At 40.9% G+C, this 15,307-nt stretch overlaps 1 protein-coding gene across 1 annotated transcript in view; it reads left to right on the forward strand.

Moving 5' to 3' along the window:
- LOC124156893 (paired box pox-neuro protein) overlaps positions 1 to 12,395 on the forward strand; it is a 183,932-nt gene extending 171,537 nt beyond the window's left edge. Inside the window, exons 4-5 of the mRNA XM_046531379.1 lie at positions 8,499 to 8,845; positions 10,099 to 12,395. Of these exons, the coding sequence (XP_046387335.1) occupies positions 8,499 to 8,845; positions 10,099 to 10,975 (1,224 nt within the window). The 3' untranslated portion in view covers positions 10,976 to 12,395. The remainder of the gene's footprint in view (positions 1 to 8,498; positions 8,846 to 10,098) is intronic.
- Positions 12,396 to 15,307: the final 2,912 nt, after the last annotated feature.

A 15,307-nucleotide genomic window follows, 5' to 3' on the forward strand; every position in this document is an offset into this window, starting at 1 on the left:
TCGAGAACTACCGCCACCGCCCCAGGGGAACGCCCTTCGATCATGTTAACAGTAGATGCCTTCTACATGAATTGCCATGACAAAAAATTGCCTCTGGACATAGAATCGAACCACGGACCTTTGCCTTCCGGGCTACTGCGCAGACTACTACGCTATCCAGGTTCCTTAATTCCCAATGCAATTGTACCGAGGCTCATGGTACTAGATGTACTTTCTCACCGACACCTTTTGAAACAACGCCGTCTTACATTTTTCGAAGTTATGTTCGCTGATATATCACACGTTTTAAAAAGGCAAGTACTAATGGAGAAAATTAATATTCAGATTTTATTCATAACCTCATTTACTCGCAGCTAAGTTTCAATAACGATCTCATGCTGGAGCTAACATGTAAATTTTCTGACGACCGAAAGTCGTAATTTGCGGACGAAATTTCTTTAGTAGCCCAGCTCAATATGAATAGATTGAATGCTAGTCCAGCTCTAGCACAACAATATGCCTAATTTAAATATTTTTTTTAACTAGTGATAGGTACATTGCTCGAGCAAAACATTGGTTTCAATATCAAAGTGAAGTCAACTTTTTCCGGAGAGAATTCGGAGAACAGCATATCAAATGATACACAAAGATATCGTACTATGTACTTAATTTTACTTTTACAAACTCTACAGCACGTGTTTCGACAGGCTTGCAGTCATCATCAGGTACTAACATATTTCAATTCCAGACAAATATGTACGAGATATCATTCGTATATAGTAGTACATATCATACAACATCAAAACTTTATCATATGGCGTCATAAGGAGCCTGCATTGAATCACGATTTTTACTTGCCGCACGAGTCGCCCAGTGTATGCTTAGCCCGTAACAACTAGCATTGAACCAAGCCATTTGTTGTCTCCTCGGGCTAGAAATAAATGTGACATCAAAGGTCCCATTGAATATTGGAAACAAAGATATAATACTAAAGTATATAAAGGGAGCTACTCTGAATCCTAATCTCTCCCATATTTGAAACATGGTACCGATTCATCAATAGGTAATATCTACATTTTTATTTCTGGATAAAAGTTTTTTCATAAATTTCAAGCTGAAAAGAGCGAAAATTCTGAATGATTGAAGTATTTCTAGGCCTGCCAGAGGGGAAGCAAAGGAGTCGGTTTCCTTTGACCCCTACATTAGAAGCTAGCATGGGCATCCTTTTTTGATGTGACCCATTGCATAATATTACAATTTCGCTGTAAAAATGTGGAAATTTTTGATTTCTCAAGAGTATATCATTCACATTTTGAAGTAGATTATCAGAGATTTTTCTCCCATTTAAAATTCCAACACTATTTAAATTTAATGTTTAATTTGATGCTTTTTTTACAGAAAGTTTGCTTAAAATAAAAGAATATAGCTAAATCTCCTCACTTGAATGAATCTATTCTCAGACAGGCCTCTAAAAAAAACGCTCAGCATTCTTTAAGTAAGGGAAGGGGTAAGAAGCAAAGCCTAGATATGGCTCTTGATGGCCGTGCAGTATTTATCTGTCAACAAAAGTGAATTGCTTGCAACTCACATTTCAAATACTGGTACTGCCTTATTGAAATTAGACAGCTTGTTACACAATGTTAGACAATGCTTTTAAGTAAAAAATCATGAAATTTGATCTTTTGTAAAAATAAAAATGTTTTTAAATAATGCAAATAGGTTTTTCCAAGCGATGAGATTTAGCTACACCCCTTTGTTATAAGACCAATTTTATGCACAATTTCTGTAAGAATAGCAATAAAATGAATAAATTAAATTTAAATGGAAATAAAATAAAAAATATCTGAAAAGCTACCTCGCAATGTGAAGAAAATTCTGTTGAGAAATAAAAACTTTCAATTTTAACACTGAAATTTTCATTTAGATACAGATTTGTAGAATTTTAGTCAACAGAACTATTTCCACATGAAATCCTTCTTTTAAAAAAAATTTGCGATCCTATATTAACCACCTTTCCGTTAAGAAGTGCATTACGTTCGTCAAGGTGTCATCAAAAAGCAGGTGCTTCGTTGACTTCCGCAACAAGCCACTAGGCCAGACCTGAACTGCAATCGGGGACCCGTTATTGCCAAGCCGAATGGCAGATGTCTATATTCTCTCCGGTGAATCTCAACGGGCATGTGTAAGGACTGCGCATATGCCCGGTGTTCGTTTAAAATGCATTCATTGGTGTCCACAACTTGTTGTCCATTGATTTAAAATTTCGTCCCATCCCACGCGGCTCGTGTGAGTCCCCTTGTTTTTTTCGTCAATTTGTGAGACGATAAAATATCCTCGTAAGATAATCGATGCGCCGACAGCACTTGATAGGTGATGAAATCCAATCATGGATGCAGTTGCGAAATTGCCGATGTAAGCGATAACGTTACAAGTTTTTTTTGTTGGAAATAAGGACTCAGATTACGAGTTTCAATCACTCATGGGCAAAAAAAATAATAAATCAGCTTAATAGAGCACTTACGTTAAAATATTTAATATAGTATTCTATACTTAATGATAATTCCGTAAAAAAACAATTATGCGCAAAGTTTAGAAAATCGCAAATTAAATTTCTTGTTTCAAAGGTACACTTTCTTTTAATATACCTTTATTACGTTTTAGAAATGATGGCAAATTAGGAATATTTTGCAGCGACACTGATATCCGTTTAAGCCATCATTTTATACGATCATGGTAGCCACTTCATACAGCGGAAAAAATAGTTTTCATCCTCATTTTTATTCTCGAAAATAATCAATCGCAGAGCAATAGTGTTCCAGAATACTGCACAGTTTCCATTCATGGAATAAAGTAAGGAAAGGTTCACTTGACTAGAAAGAAAAAGATATAAATTTTTTACTCTTTCCTCGGCTAAGACCAGTGGCATAACTATAGGGGGGAATGAGGGGAATAGTTCCCCCTCCCCCCAAAGCCTCGGAGAAAAAAAATTATTACAAAACTATTGCCTAGTTTTTATACATAATAACTGCATCTACTTAATGTTAAATTTTAAGTACCAAAATGATGTAAAATGCCTTTCCAGGCGTGTCATTTTTCAAAACCAGAAAAAAATTCGGACCCGATTGCTTTGGAGGGGGGGGGCGGGAGTCGCCCCCTAGACCCCTCATCCCCACCACAGCATATTCCTAGTTACCCCACTGGCTAAGACTATTGTATTTTGAAAGAGTCCTTTGTCTAGCCATCAAAACTGCGTTAATAAATTACTTTGAGATTTTACAAAATCAGTTAACACATGACTATTCGAATTTAAAACCTCCAGAATTGCAGCAAACATGACGAAGCTCACTAGGAATACACCCTTCCATATAAATTCTCTCCCACTTTATATAAGACGTCCCAAATTTGGGAAGATCTACGCCCATTTCTTTCCGGTAAGTAGCCAGAGTATTCACTTTCCACTCTTAAATTTCTCCCTGCAACACGTGATTTTTCAACAATCTCTTCCCTTAAATAGGTTTCTTCATTCGCAAGAAATTCCTCCATTAATACATTTCTCTCAAGCAATAGGGTGGTTTCCAATTATTTTTCATTGCCTAAATCGAAAGATTATTTATTTTATTATTACTTCTGAATTACGTATTTCACACTTTTAGATTTTTAAATGACGATATCTATTTTTTGAGATTAAATGAAAAGTGAAAATTTTCAAGCGTTTCTAGTTGAGAACGCGACGGCTACGTATGAGTGCTGGGAAAAGCCCGTGCGACGTCATTCTGGTTCCCGCTGTCGCCGTGTGAGGTGACCTTTGGGCGAGTATATGTGCGCCGCTGCGATGCAGGCTGCTAGGAGGTAGCGCTTGGCTTAAATAAAGATTATAAATACCTTATCAAACGAAGGGAACTTTACCACCATAGGCAATTTTAATAGGTGATCATTAAAAAAATGTTTCCCTGAGCTCTGTGCCTCATGCATGCATTGGTAATCTCAGACGACGTAAAACTCCTATCTACTCGTATAGAAACTAGGTCCCTGTGACGTCAAGGGGAGTGGCATCGCATGGGCGCCAATATGGCCTTTTTCAAATGCGGTTAAAATTGACTATTGCCATTCGTCTAAACTGGGATTTCTATAACCAAAAAATTTGTATATTATGTATACACTGATGGTGGGTAACGAATCGCAATCAATGCCTTTCGTTTTCTTTGATGAAGGATACAACCCTATTCTTGCAGGTTTATGACCTGAGATCCTATCAGGAAAAAAGGGAATGCCCATTTTTTACCATTGCATTCCGTTCATACTCCTCGATTCATTCATTCCCCATTATTACGCTTACAGAAGTTAATGACGCAAAATAAATTATTGTGCCTTCCATTTCACTCAATAATTCACTCCTAATGTGGTAATTTGGCCTTCGAAAAGCAGCGAAGTATGGTGCTCTCACTTTAAACCGAAACAATCACAAGAGGTCATCGCCAATAACTTCAAAAAAGAAAACCTTCCTCCGCAATCAGTATTCCATTAGTTATATTTAAGCCAATGCATTCGGGAAAATTAGCAGTTATGCACACATTTGAACACACGACACCTCGAGAGTGGTTAGCAGTTCGACCTGTAATATCCACTATTATCTTCCCAAATGCATTTCGGAGCCGAAGGGAAGACAAAAACATTTCAGGCAGCTCAACACACCAATGCAGATGCACCCCCAAAAGATTGCTGATTCAACGGCGTAATTGCTTGCATTACGGGGTGCATCCAAAACAAAGCTTTGCCAAAATTTCTCGTGTACGAGAGTTTATCGAAATTACTACTTGTCCGTGAGGAAAACACCTCATTCAGCTGCCGAAATCGCCAATCGCTTCGTCCAGATTCACGAAGCCCGCGGGGGGAGGAAGCAATTAAGCCCGGGCCGAAATTGCAGGGGACGGGAAGGGAAAATAAGTGCACACCTGTGACACTCAAGCCTTGCACTTGCAGCGGAGGGCAGGGCAAAACTGGTGGGGTAATATTTCGACAGTAAGTCATTAACTCGTCGGCCTCGAATTTCCAGACTCCAATTTCCGGGCCCGTTCATTGCTCCTGAAGCGATCGCTCCTTGGGTTTCTTTTTTATCGGCAAACATCTCCAGGATGCCACTTGTCAATCGTCAAGATTGCACTTTGCCCATTGCTTTTTTGCCCTTTTTCTCTCGAAGGGGAAAAAATGCCGTAGTACGCACCCGGGCTGGTCACAAACAGGTTTCCTTCGATGTTCCGATACTGCATCCATTCGATATCCGCTGCCATGATTTAATTAATGTGGCTGGCGGCCGTCCGTTTTTCTCACCAATCTCAATTCAGCAGTATTTATAGCGTCCACTATTCCATTTAAGCCCATCGCTTCAATCTATGAAATCGTACTAATGTGTTCCTTTAGGAAAACTTTCATCTATTTCTCAATGAGTTGAATTTCTACGAAACCTCATGGGCTACAGAATTTTCCACTTTTATTATTGGTCGTTCTAAGGTAATAATAGACCTTTCTAACCTTTAATACTAATTATTATTACTAGAGTATTCTACCGATTAATGTAAGTTTGAAAGGAATATTTAACAATATTCTGTCAGCCTACCCTTCCTTCATGGACTTCCCTCGGCAACTCGCAATAAGGCAAACCTTCCATTACCCACCCATTCCTTCGATCCACCATTTCATTCTATCCAGAAGTCCTATTCTCTACCTTCCTCTCCATTTCAGAATATAATAATACCTAGAGATATTTTCAGTTTAATATGATACGCTAACAATTTTCCTGGATTTCAAGTATCTCTTTCAAGCCTAGAATTGCATCCATTCGAAATCGGGCTTATCTATGTAGGCGACGTTTTCCTAAATTACTCTATCAAATATATTTCAAAGAAATCATACGAGTCTTAGAGGGTGTAAAATTCATCACTTACTTCCAGTCGCTTCACACTTTCACTGAACCTTTAAGATTCAGATGTCAAATGTACCACGTTATTTTCAATACCTTCCGCATTCAATGCACTCAAAATCTTTGTAACGTTGTACGTATTCTGAGGGCAGACAGCGAAGTATGGATAGTTCCATGATCGAATCCCAGCACAGTGAAATATCTTTTTCACTGAGATTTTCGCACCGATGTGCGAAAACAAGTGGGTGTAAGGTCGTTAAATTTACAATATGGCTAGTTTCGTAAATCTTTTCAGCGTTAAAAGCTGAACGGCAAGTGTCAAAAGTTTTGAATTTACCTTAAGAATTGTGCCATATTCGCACGGATTCCTCGGAGTATGAAATATCGGTGTTTGGCACGTATCCACTGGCATAAAAGCCTACTTGAGTTAATTCCACTCTGAGGGAAAATAAAATGACACATGAACAGCTCAAATGCTAGCGCGCGGGTACTTTGTGACCATTAAAAAATTAATGCTTGTTGAATATTGAATGTCGATCTTGAAACTCCTTTCATAAACCTTCAGGGTCATTCACGGAGGGAGTATCAAACGATGCCGCATAGTTTGCCCACTCAGAGAATTATTAATGATATCAACACGTCTAACTAAGATGCGCAAATGACGAATACTTTCGAAAGATTTTACAATCAAACATGCGTTGTTAAAACTGTGACTATTTTCAAATACTTGATTCATTGTTACGCCCATAGCATTGGCTAGTCAAGGGACCCATAGTACACATATGAAGCAATAATATGGAATAAAAGTTTCTACGACGAACACTTTTCACTACCTTATTTCCCATTATAAGAGTCAAAGTAGCCAGAAACAGGGGTAAATTCTTGATGTACCAGTGATAACATGAGGAAAGAGGATTGCTGATAGAGGTCTCGAATGGGACGAAAAAATCTAAGTGTCGCACCCTATAGTGAGCATAATATTAAAATAAATAAGAATATAAAAAAGTCCATGCGTATTGTACGAGCCAATGTTTAGGCTTGCTGCTGAGCGCAGACCCTCAGAGATGTGACGAATTAAGCGCGATACAGAGACGTTCACAAACGTTGCAAAATTATTTCCGAATGCAAAAGGAAACGCTGAACAATAATTTTTTTCTCTCGACATCTGCAACCGAAAATCGGCAGTAGTATGGACGGAATGCATCTGCTCTTCCAGGGGATCGGATGTGCAGGCAGCCATCAGTTAAGGTGCGATAGAGAATTTCGATCAATCAACTTTTAAAAAAAACATTGGAGACGCATGAGAGATGAGCACTGCACCTTACAAATGGCATGATTTCGGGACTCTCTGATGGCAATTTAGATGATAAGGATATTGAATTGGGAACATGAACCATTTGAGGGATCAGCCAGAAGGGATGATGCACGTATATTTCATAGATTGAGGTTTGGAGCATGACCATTAGGGTAGGAAATGTCTTGAGAACTGGATTTCATAGATTCTGAGTACCGAGGCTTGACTACTGAAGATATTTTACCTAATTTTTTCCAAGGTGTTTCTAAGCATAATTAAATTATAAATTAAGATAGTTAAAGTGTATATAGCGTGAGGTACATAATTATATTTCCCTCTTAGGATAATTTACAGAAACAACCCCCTGAGTGCCTTTCGTAAGGAGATGAGAAATATTAACCTGCTTTACCTTATACATAATTAGATTACCCAATTCTCCACTCTACCAGTATTGGCGTAAGCTCTTTGAGCTAAATTAGCTATCCACTGTATTTAACCGTTCAAATTCAAGCCCACAAAGAGCTTATGCCATTTAAATGGAATAACACACTTATTCCGTCCTAGAGAGACTTGAACGATACGTACTCTCTGAACCAAGAACGATTGTTTTAGGCTAACCAATCCAAGCCCCATGAGATGGCTTAGGACACAATAAGATAAGGGATTTTCTTAAAAGTTGACATGAATGTAAATATCCAAAAATAATAGGATTGTGTATTTTTATTGCTCATGCAGTGAATATGAATACTAAATCCTTCTCCAGACTGAGATCTTGGCCTCAAAGGTGGTGCATCACTATAGTAGTCGTGACGCTCAATGCTGGATGCATAAATCGTTTTTAACGCATACTTTACGCGTGATTTTTCTAATTATACTACAAATTTACATTGCCAAATAATTTACTTTCATTAAAAAATATAAAGAAGTAAATATTGCCTCAACTAATAAATTACTTTTTAAGTCAATTTATTTTAAATTGACAAGCTTTGAGTACTACAATTGATTCAGAGCCATGAATACATGTTAAACTACCTTTCCTGATGAACTCTTTTGATTTAAGTATACCGGGACCGGCCACGGTGATAACTTTACGTAGCCACCCGCAGTGTACAATCAGTGCGAAACTTCCACAGAGAAAAAAATCATTCGCCCAGACAAGACGAGTGATCTTTTCTCTGTGGATTTTCCGCACTAACTCCTTTAAGTCTGAATAAGATCAAGTCTAAAAATGCTTTTATAAACACGTGTGGAAGAGTTTGAAAAATCTGTTTGACTAACACGGAGGTCTGCAATCCTTTTCCCCAGCAGCAGGTGGCCACACCCTCGGTCGTCAAGCGGATCCTGCGTTGCAAGCGGGAAAACCCCGGCATGTTCGCCTGGGAGATCCGCGAGGCTCTGCTGTCCCAGCGAGTGGTGCCCGACCCCTCCTCCTTGCCCTCCGTCTCCTCCGTCAACCGCATCCTCCGGCACGGCGTCTTCGGACACATCCCACCGGGAGCCGTGGACGGCAGCGGCGGACCGCCGACCGCAGCCATCGGCTCCTCGGACGGCGCCGCTCCCGAGGCGGGGGCGCCAGTGGGGGCCTCCGGTATGGGCTACGGCGCGGCGGCCATGGGCGGCAGGGCCGGCGGGCAAGAACACGAGAGCAGGGCGAGGTAACTGTCCCCTCTACATTTTATATCTTCCCCTCACGAAAAAGTGATGGTGTGACTGAGTGATTACTTATCTTGAGATGACCGAGTTTGATATAAGACTTGGTACCTTCCTGGCGCACGATGTGGATGAATTCTTCACGGGATTCCCACATGGTGAGCTGTTCATTCAAAGCCGACGTTTCAATGACTAATTCTGCCATCTTCCATTGGGTGTTGAGTGCTGGGCCAATCAGAAAAGACCCTTCGCACGTCCGCAAGATATATGTATAAACGCGAACAAATTTCGATCGAATATTTACACTAGTGTGTGCAATGTGGCGGGAGTTCCGTGAAAAATTCATCCAGACTGAGTTTAATTTTTTAAATCGATATTTCCTAAATTGATTACGATATGAAAAACTCCAAGCCGTTACGTTATCAATGAAATCGATTACATCACCGCAGAAAGTTAAGACTATACTTTTACGCACAATTTTAAGCAATTATCGTTGTGTCACAGGAAAATGGAAGCTAAATAAATGCACAAAATGTCTTATACGTCTCAAGGATTGGGAAAGTAAAATGACGAGTCATGCGATAATAATTTTTTAAATTAAATTAAATTAACAATAATATTTAAATTTCCAATTTGGTTTGTGGCGATATATTACGGATATTAAAAACCACTTCGGGTTATCATTTTAGCATGCTCTAGAAGAAATCACATTAATCATAGCTTTAAAACAACAACTGTTTGCAGAGCCGCTGAATTCTGAACCCTGCGGTGCCCCAATAAATCAATACGTTATTTGTGCTACCACAAGAAACTTGATTCCATATTTTAACGTAAACAAACTAACAAAGGCTATCCACAAGACAGCATCTTCAGGTGACCATAGTCATCAGTTGAAAGTGATGCATTGCAGTCAAATCATTATCAGGAGATATTTCCTAATGTGATTACATAGCCTCCGGCCATTTTTTTAAAAAATGGTTTCATTTTTAAAATGAATTAAGTAGAAAAATAACACAATTTTTGGCTAATAACACGGGAACTTCATTAATGGAAATGCGAATCGAAATCATGGACGGGAGCAACATAATCATGTAGAATATGTAGAGTTGAAATTTCTTCAAATGCTCGATCGCGCTCGTTCAATGTAATACTCCAACCACAAGCACGAAATATTCCCTGTTACTCACGCTATTATCCTTTATTTTATCTACCTACATTTAAGACAAGTAATAATTTTGTAAATGCCTGCTCCTTTCAGTGACCCAGCCGCGGCAGACTACCCACACGGCCACTACGACAGCGGCACCCTCTTACCGGACGCCGCATCCCCGGACAGCGGCACCCGGCTCCCTTACCACACCCCGGAACACGACATGAAGAAGCACCCAGAGGCCCCCGGCCACTACCCCGGGGAAGTCCCCATGTCCGCCCCCGGGGGCAGTCCCTCCGCCTCCCTCGCCTACGCCACGGCCCACCTGCCGCACCACCACCCCTCTCCACCCCCGCCACCCCCTCGCCTCCTTTACCCGCACCCCTTCCACTTCCCACAGCTGCAGGCAGCGGCCGCCGCATCGCCCTACGGAGGGGTGCGGTTCCCGCTCAACACCTTACTAGCCGCCTCGCCGCACCCGCCCGCGTCCTCCTGGGGAGTCTCGCAGTCCGGCATTCGGTCCGCGGCAGCGGCGATGTTCCTCCTGGGCCATGGTCCGGGGCCCGGGAGACCGCCCTCCGCCGGCGAAGAGGCGGCCCCCTCCGCAGGGGGACCGGGTTCGGCCAAGAGCGGCAGCGAGGAGGACGAATACGAAGATGGAGAGTCAGTCAAGAAGGAAACGGAAAGGAGAGGCGAAGATGACGACGAGGAAGAGGAAGTGGAGGTCGTGGACGAAGCGGACAAGCAGGTGGACAACTCCAAGAAGAGGAACCCTTACTCGATAGAGGAGCTACTCAAGACGGACCACAAGAGGAAGCGGAGGCCCGAGGTGCCGTACCCGGTGCAGGGCCTGGCGCCTGGGTGCGGGTGTTCCTACACGGCAACCCTCTCCTCTTCCTCCGCCTTCACGGTCCCAACACCATTCGCGCATCCCAGTTCGCCCGCGACAGTGAGCCCTTCTTCGCCCTCACCCATCACGCAGTGACTCCCACCAGAGTTCTATCACGCCATATCTCAGCCATCGGTGAAATGAAAAGAGTAGATGAACAATGAGGCTAGGTAATACGCTGTCATGGTTTCTGTCGCCACTAAGAACGCTTATGTGCCCATATTGTGAACAGTGCTTAACCAAATAAGCCAAAATTCAGAAATCAAAAGGGTGACTGACACCATGCAATAACGATTTCCCTATATGTACATCGCCTCCATACGTAATGTGTCGTTGTTATTTGGGAAGTCCTGGTCTCACTTCGTCTCTAGACGTACAGAGGCCATTTATTATCAATGCATATGGGTATACATCTTTCATTACTATTTTAACGCCATTAATAGAGAGAGACCATCCCCCAGCAATTGATGAAATGAAAGAATAGATGCAAAGTGACGAGATCGCACACTTTTGAACAGTAAGAGGCCATAAAGAAAGCGTATGTATCCATAAAGTGGCCAGTGATGGCGCAAATAAGCCAAAAATTAGTAAGGGGGTGACTGATATGATTCAGCCTCGATTGCACTAGATTCCTCATCCTCAAATACAGCAAGCCCAATTCCGCTTTCATGCAGAGCGATTCGTGGCCCTGGTTTATCCCGAGACATAGACAGATTATTCATTATCAACACTACGACCCCTACGTCAATTATTATATAATTAAGGCCATATTTGCTGGAACCTTTATTATCTATTAATACCTATACAATTGCTAAAAGTCGTCAAATACCCCTTTTATTTTAATGGGACTCCTCGATTTTCTGTTATTCTCAAAATAAAGCCATACATTGCCATAAGATCTCAATCCTCAAAATACAAAATAGCATTCAAAGAGGTTGATGATATAAAAAAATACTTAATTCCATACCCAATGGAAATAAATGGCCCTGCACAAACCATTACGCCATCTATTCTCTTCTTCATCAATGGTCAAGTGACGCCACAAAGTGGAAATAAAGACGGCTACTCGAGGTGATGTGAATCTGTGAGTGTGCACGAGAAATCTCATTACTAGACAGACACATGGTTGATGAAGTGTGGTGGGAATGAAAACTAAAATCGCAAGTTTTGCGATGCTGTGAATATGCTGGTCATTGCAAACTGAAAATTTCTCGCCATGAGAAATCAGCAAGCATGTAATTCGCCTGGATGGGCGCAATTGTTAAACGGTATTAGGCTCCAATTTGTGAAGACATTTTAAGTCAGCTTCCCAACATTAGGAATTTAAAAAAAATTGTCGTGAGGATTCCTCCCTCATGTTTAGCAAAAATTGTCAAGTCGTTTTGATAGCGAGTTTGGATATCTAGCATCTTTGAATGTGTTCAATATGACGTGGCTGCTAAATAAATGAATCTTAAATAATTGAATGTAACCTATTTATGTAAAACAAGAAAAAATTAAACCAGTTATCAGAAAATATTTTAATTTATTTAGATACGCTAGCAACCTAACCTTTAATATTAAAATGTAACGACGCTATCCCCACATCGAGGATGAAGATTAATAAATTTTTCATCTCTGTGTTTCATATCTTTGGTAAACGCCTCAGAGTCACATTGAAACTAGATAAATAATAAAGCACTGCATGAAACAGTGACTTTGCACGCAGTCACGCTCACTATTGCAAAGTTATATACATCTAGGATGAGATTCGCCATGAAAAATATGTGCTTTAACCGGGCTTCGAACCCGCATCTCTCGATTGCCGGTCGGGCGTGTTCGCCAATTACACCACCAAGCCATCTTCTCATAGCAAATTCCACGATGTTTTACCACGCACCGACAATCTTACCTGACAATTTTACCTTACCGGCATATCGGGAGATCCGGGTTCGAATCCCGGTTAGGCCAAATATTTTTTCATGGCGAATTTCATCCTTGATAAATAGTCGTGGAAAAAAAACAGCCAAATGCATAACTTATTATTTCCATGCCAACAACAGGGTAGTAAACGGTAAGGCTAACCAGTGTGGCAGGAAAATTTTACTCAGGGAACATTTCAAACACAGAAAGTGTCCATGTAAAAAATTAGTGGACCATAAATAATAATGTTAATTATATTAAATGTCAGTATTGCCATCTTACTGCAATAGTAAGGCACATTACATAAAAGCCGTGACCGGCGAGGCAAATGGAACAGTCTCGGATGATAAATGACACAGTTTCTGTTAGTTCCTAAACTAAGACTAACGGGACTAACTAACTAAATAAAGATTAACGGGTTACCAGAGCCTCAATATTTTGACCTCAGTAGTTTCAGTGAAAACAAAGGCTATCCTGAGCTAAGGTACTCTTTAGCCTTAGAATTAAAATAAATTTGTAGCGCATGAACAAAACTTACTTCGTACTTTCAATTTCAATCAGCTGCTGCAAGTCTTATTTGCTTCATTTCAGTCAATCAATTGCCAGCTCCATCTCTTTATTTCTGGATGGATATATTTTGTCCACGTGCACAGTTTTATTTGTGGTGAAGCAAAACGAGTCGAGATGCATTCAAACTCCATCTGGAAATGAGATGACCACGTAATTAGAGCGGCGCTGACCACGAGCCCCGAGGAATCTCAGCCGACTGGCCACCACGCCCCCTGAATATCATCTATTCCGAGTCTTAAATGCATCACTAATAGCACGGAAACACGCGGTTGAATAATTCGTCTTTCTCGATCTCCGAATCGACACGGAGAAAAATGCCGCATAACCGGCGCCAGGGACCCTCTTCTTAATTTGGATATTTTCCCCGAGCATCAAGAAAGGTTATATACATTTATTATAAGGATGGGGTGAGACATCCCTTGAGCGTTTCGAATTCTTTCGACGGAAGGTATTAATGCTCGGAATATCTCTTTTCACACCTCAACCTCTCTTAAACTTCGGTCCCATATCACTCTTCACCAACCAACCGACCAAACCACCCCATCGCTCTACCCAAGCCGAGACCCGCCTCGTTCTTTCTTTCACGCCTATGCTCTTCGCGTGTTCGTTAAACGGGTACAAAAGAGAGGAAGGATTTTAATGACATCAGTGGCGTGAAATCGGATTCCTCGTCCTCTTTTTTCCCCTCTCCCTACCCTCACGATTTCTTTAGAAATTTTTTCCAACACTCGAATCCACTCCGTTTCATCTATGTCCAACACATCTTCCTATAAAGTTTTACTGTAATTGAATTGGTAGGTAGATAACCGGAGAAAGTGACCGAGAGCATGAGTCATTTGCATCATTGGTTTGGGCAGGTAACAGAGAAACCCCGCGCAAAGTGAAACCACGGACACATTCATGTTTTAGTATTAATTCGATAATTAGTTAAATGCTTCATCACTAATCTACTCCCAACAATAAAACTTAGTAAAAATTGATTTATACAGCCGATTACTTAAAATAAGCACAGTAATTTGAAAAATGTCAATATGGATTATTTTGAAGTGCCTTCTGATTGCCAAAACGTATCCATTCTGAGCCCAATGCCTCCGCTGCACTTGTTATCACATCGGTTATATTCGACATAGAGGCGCAGACCTACTCGCCTACTTTTGCTTTAGATACACCAAATATAACTTCCGCGGATATGACAATAATAAAAATTCCTCTTTATTGGGCGAGATTGGGACTAGAAAGTCGAAAGATTTAACGAAAACGAAATATCATTATTAGCACCCACGCCCGCGTTTTTCCTTTGCCTAATCAAGTTGTGAAGCGTAGCCTGCTTTTAACGAAAGGTGCCGAACGGATTCGTACGACCTAACATTCCGTCCGACAGACAAAGGTGCTTGAAGTTCCCACCACAAAGCATGCAAGAATGGATCGGATAATCTGATGAATCTCAGCCACCGGAGGGGCTTGAAACAGGATCCACGGGGTGAGAAGCATTATAATAGACACTTCATCGATCCGATACCCTTTGCCATTTACGCAATTCTGAATTACTGTATGTACTCTCACAACACCATTTAAAAATCTTTTGTATTATTTCTGTATTCCAACCAAAAACGTTTAGTAATTCATTTTGACCGCTGATAGGGAGCACTGTATACCACAAGAAGCACGCACAATAGAGATTTAGAGAAACCTCAAACGAAAAGGTGCGAAGGAAATGTTTGTGCCATTGTTTTTATTGCCCTCATCTAGCACTAAGGTGCCTCTCACTGGAAATAATTCTTCTAACTCTCCAAGCAGTCTCACCACGATGACCTGGGACTCGAATATGTACTCCTTGAAACAAGGTAATATTTACGGGTATTGAGATGGGGGATATTCTGAGCCTGAAACCGTACCTTACGCCCAAGAGGCTGAGAATTAGTCATGCATGAATATTTTTCAGCGCAACTCTTTTAA

The sequence above is a fragment of the Ischnura elegans genome, chromosome 4 (genome assembly GCF_921293095.1).
Source record: "Ischnura elegans chromosome 4, ioIscEleg1.1, whole genome shotgun sequence".
Lineage (NCBI taxonomy): Eukaryota > Metazoa > Arthropoda > Insecta > Odonata > Coenagrionidae > Ischnura > Ischnura elegans.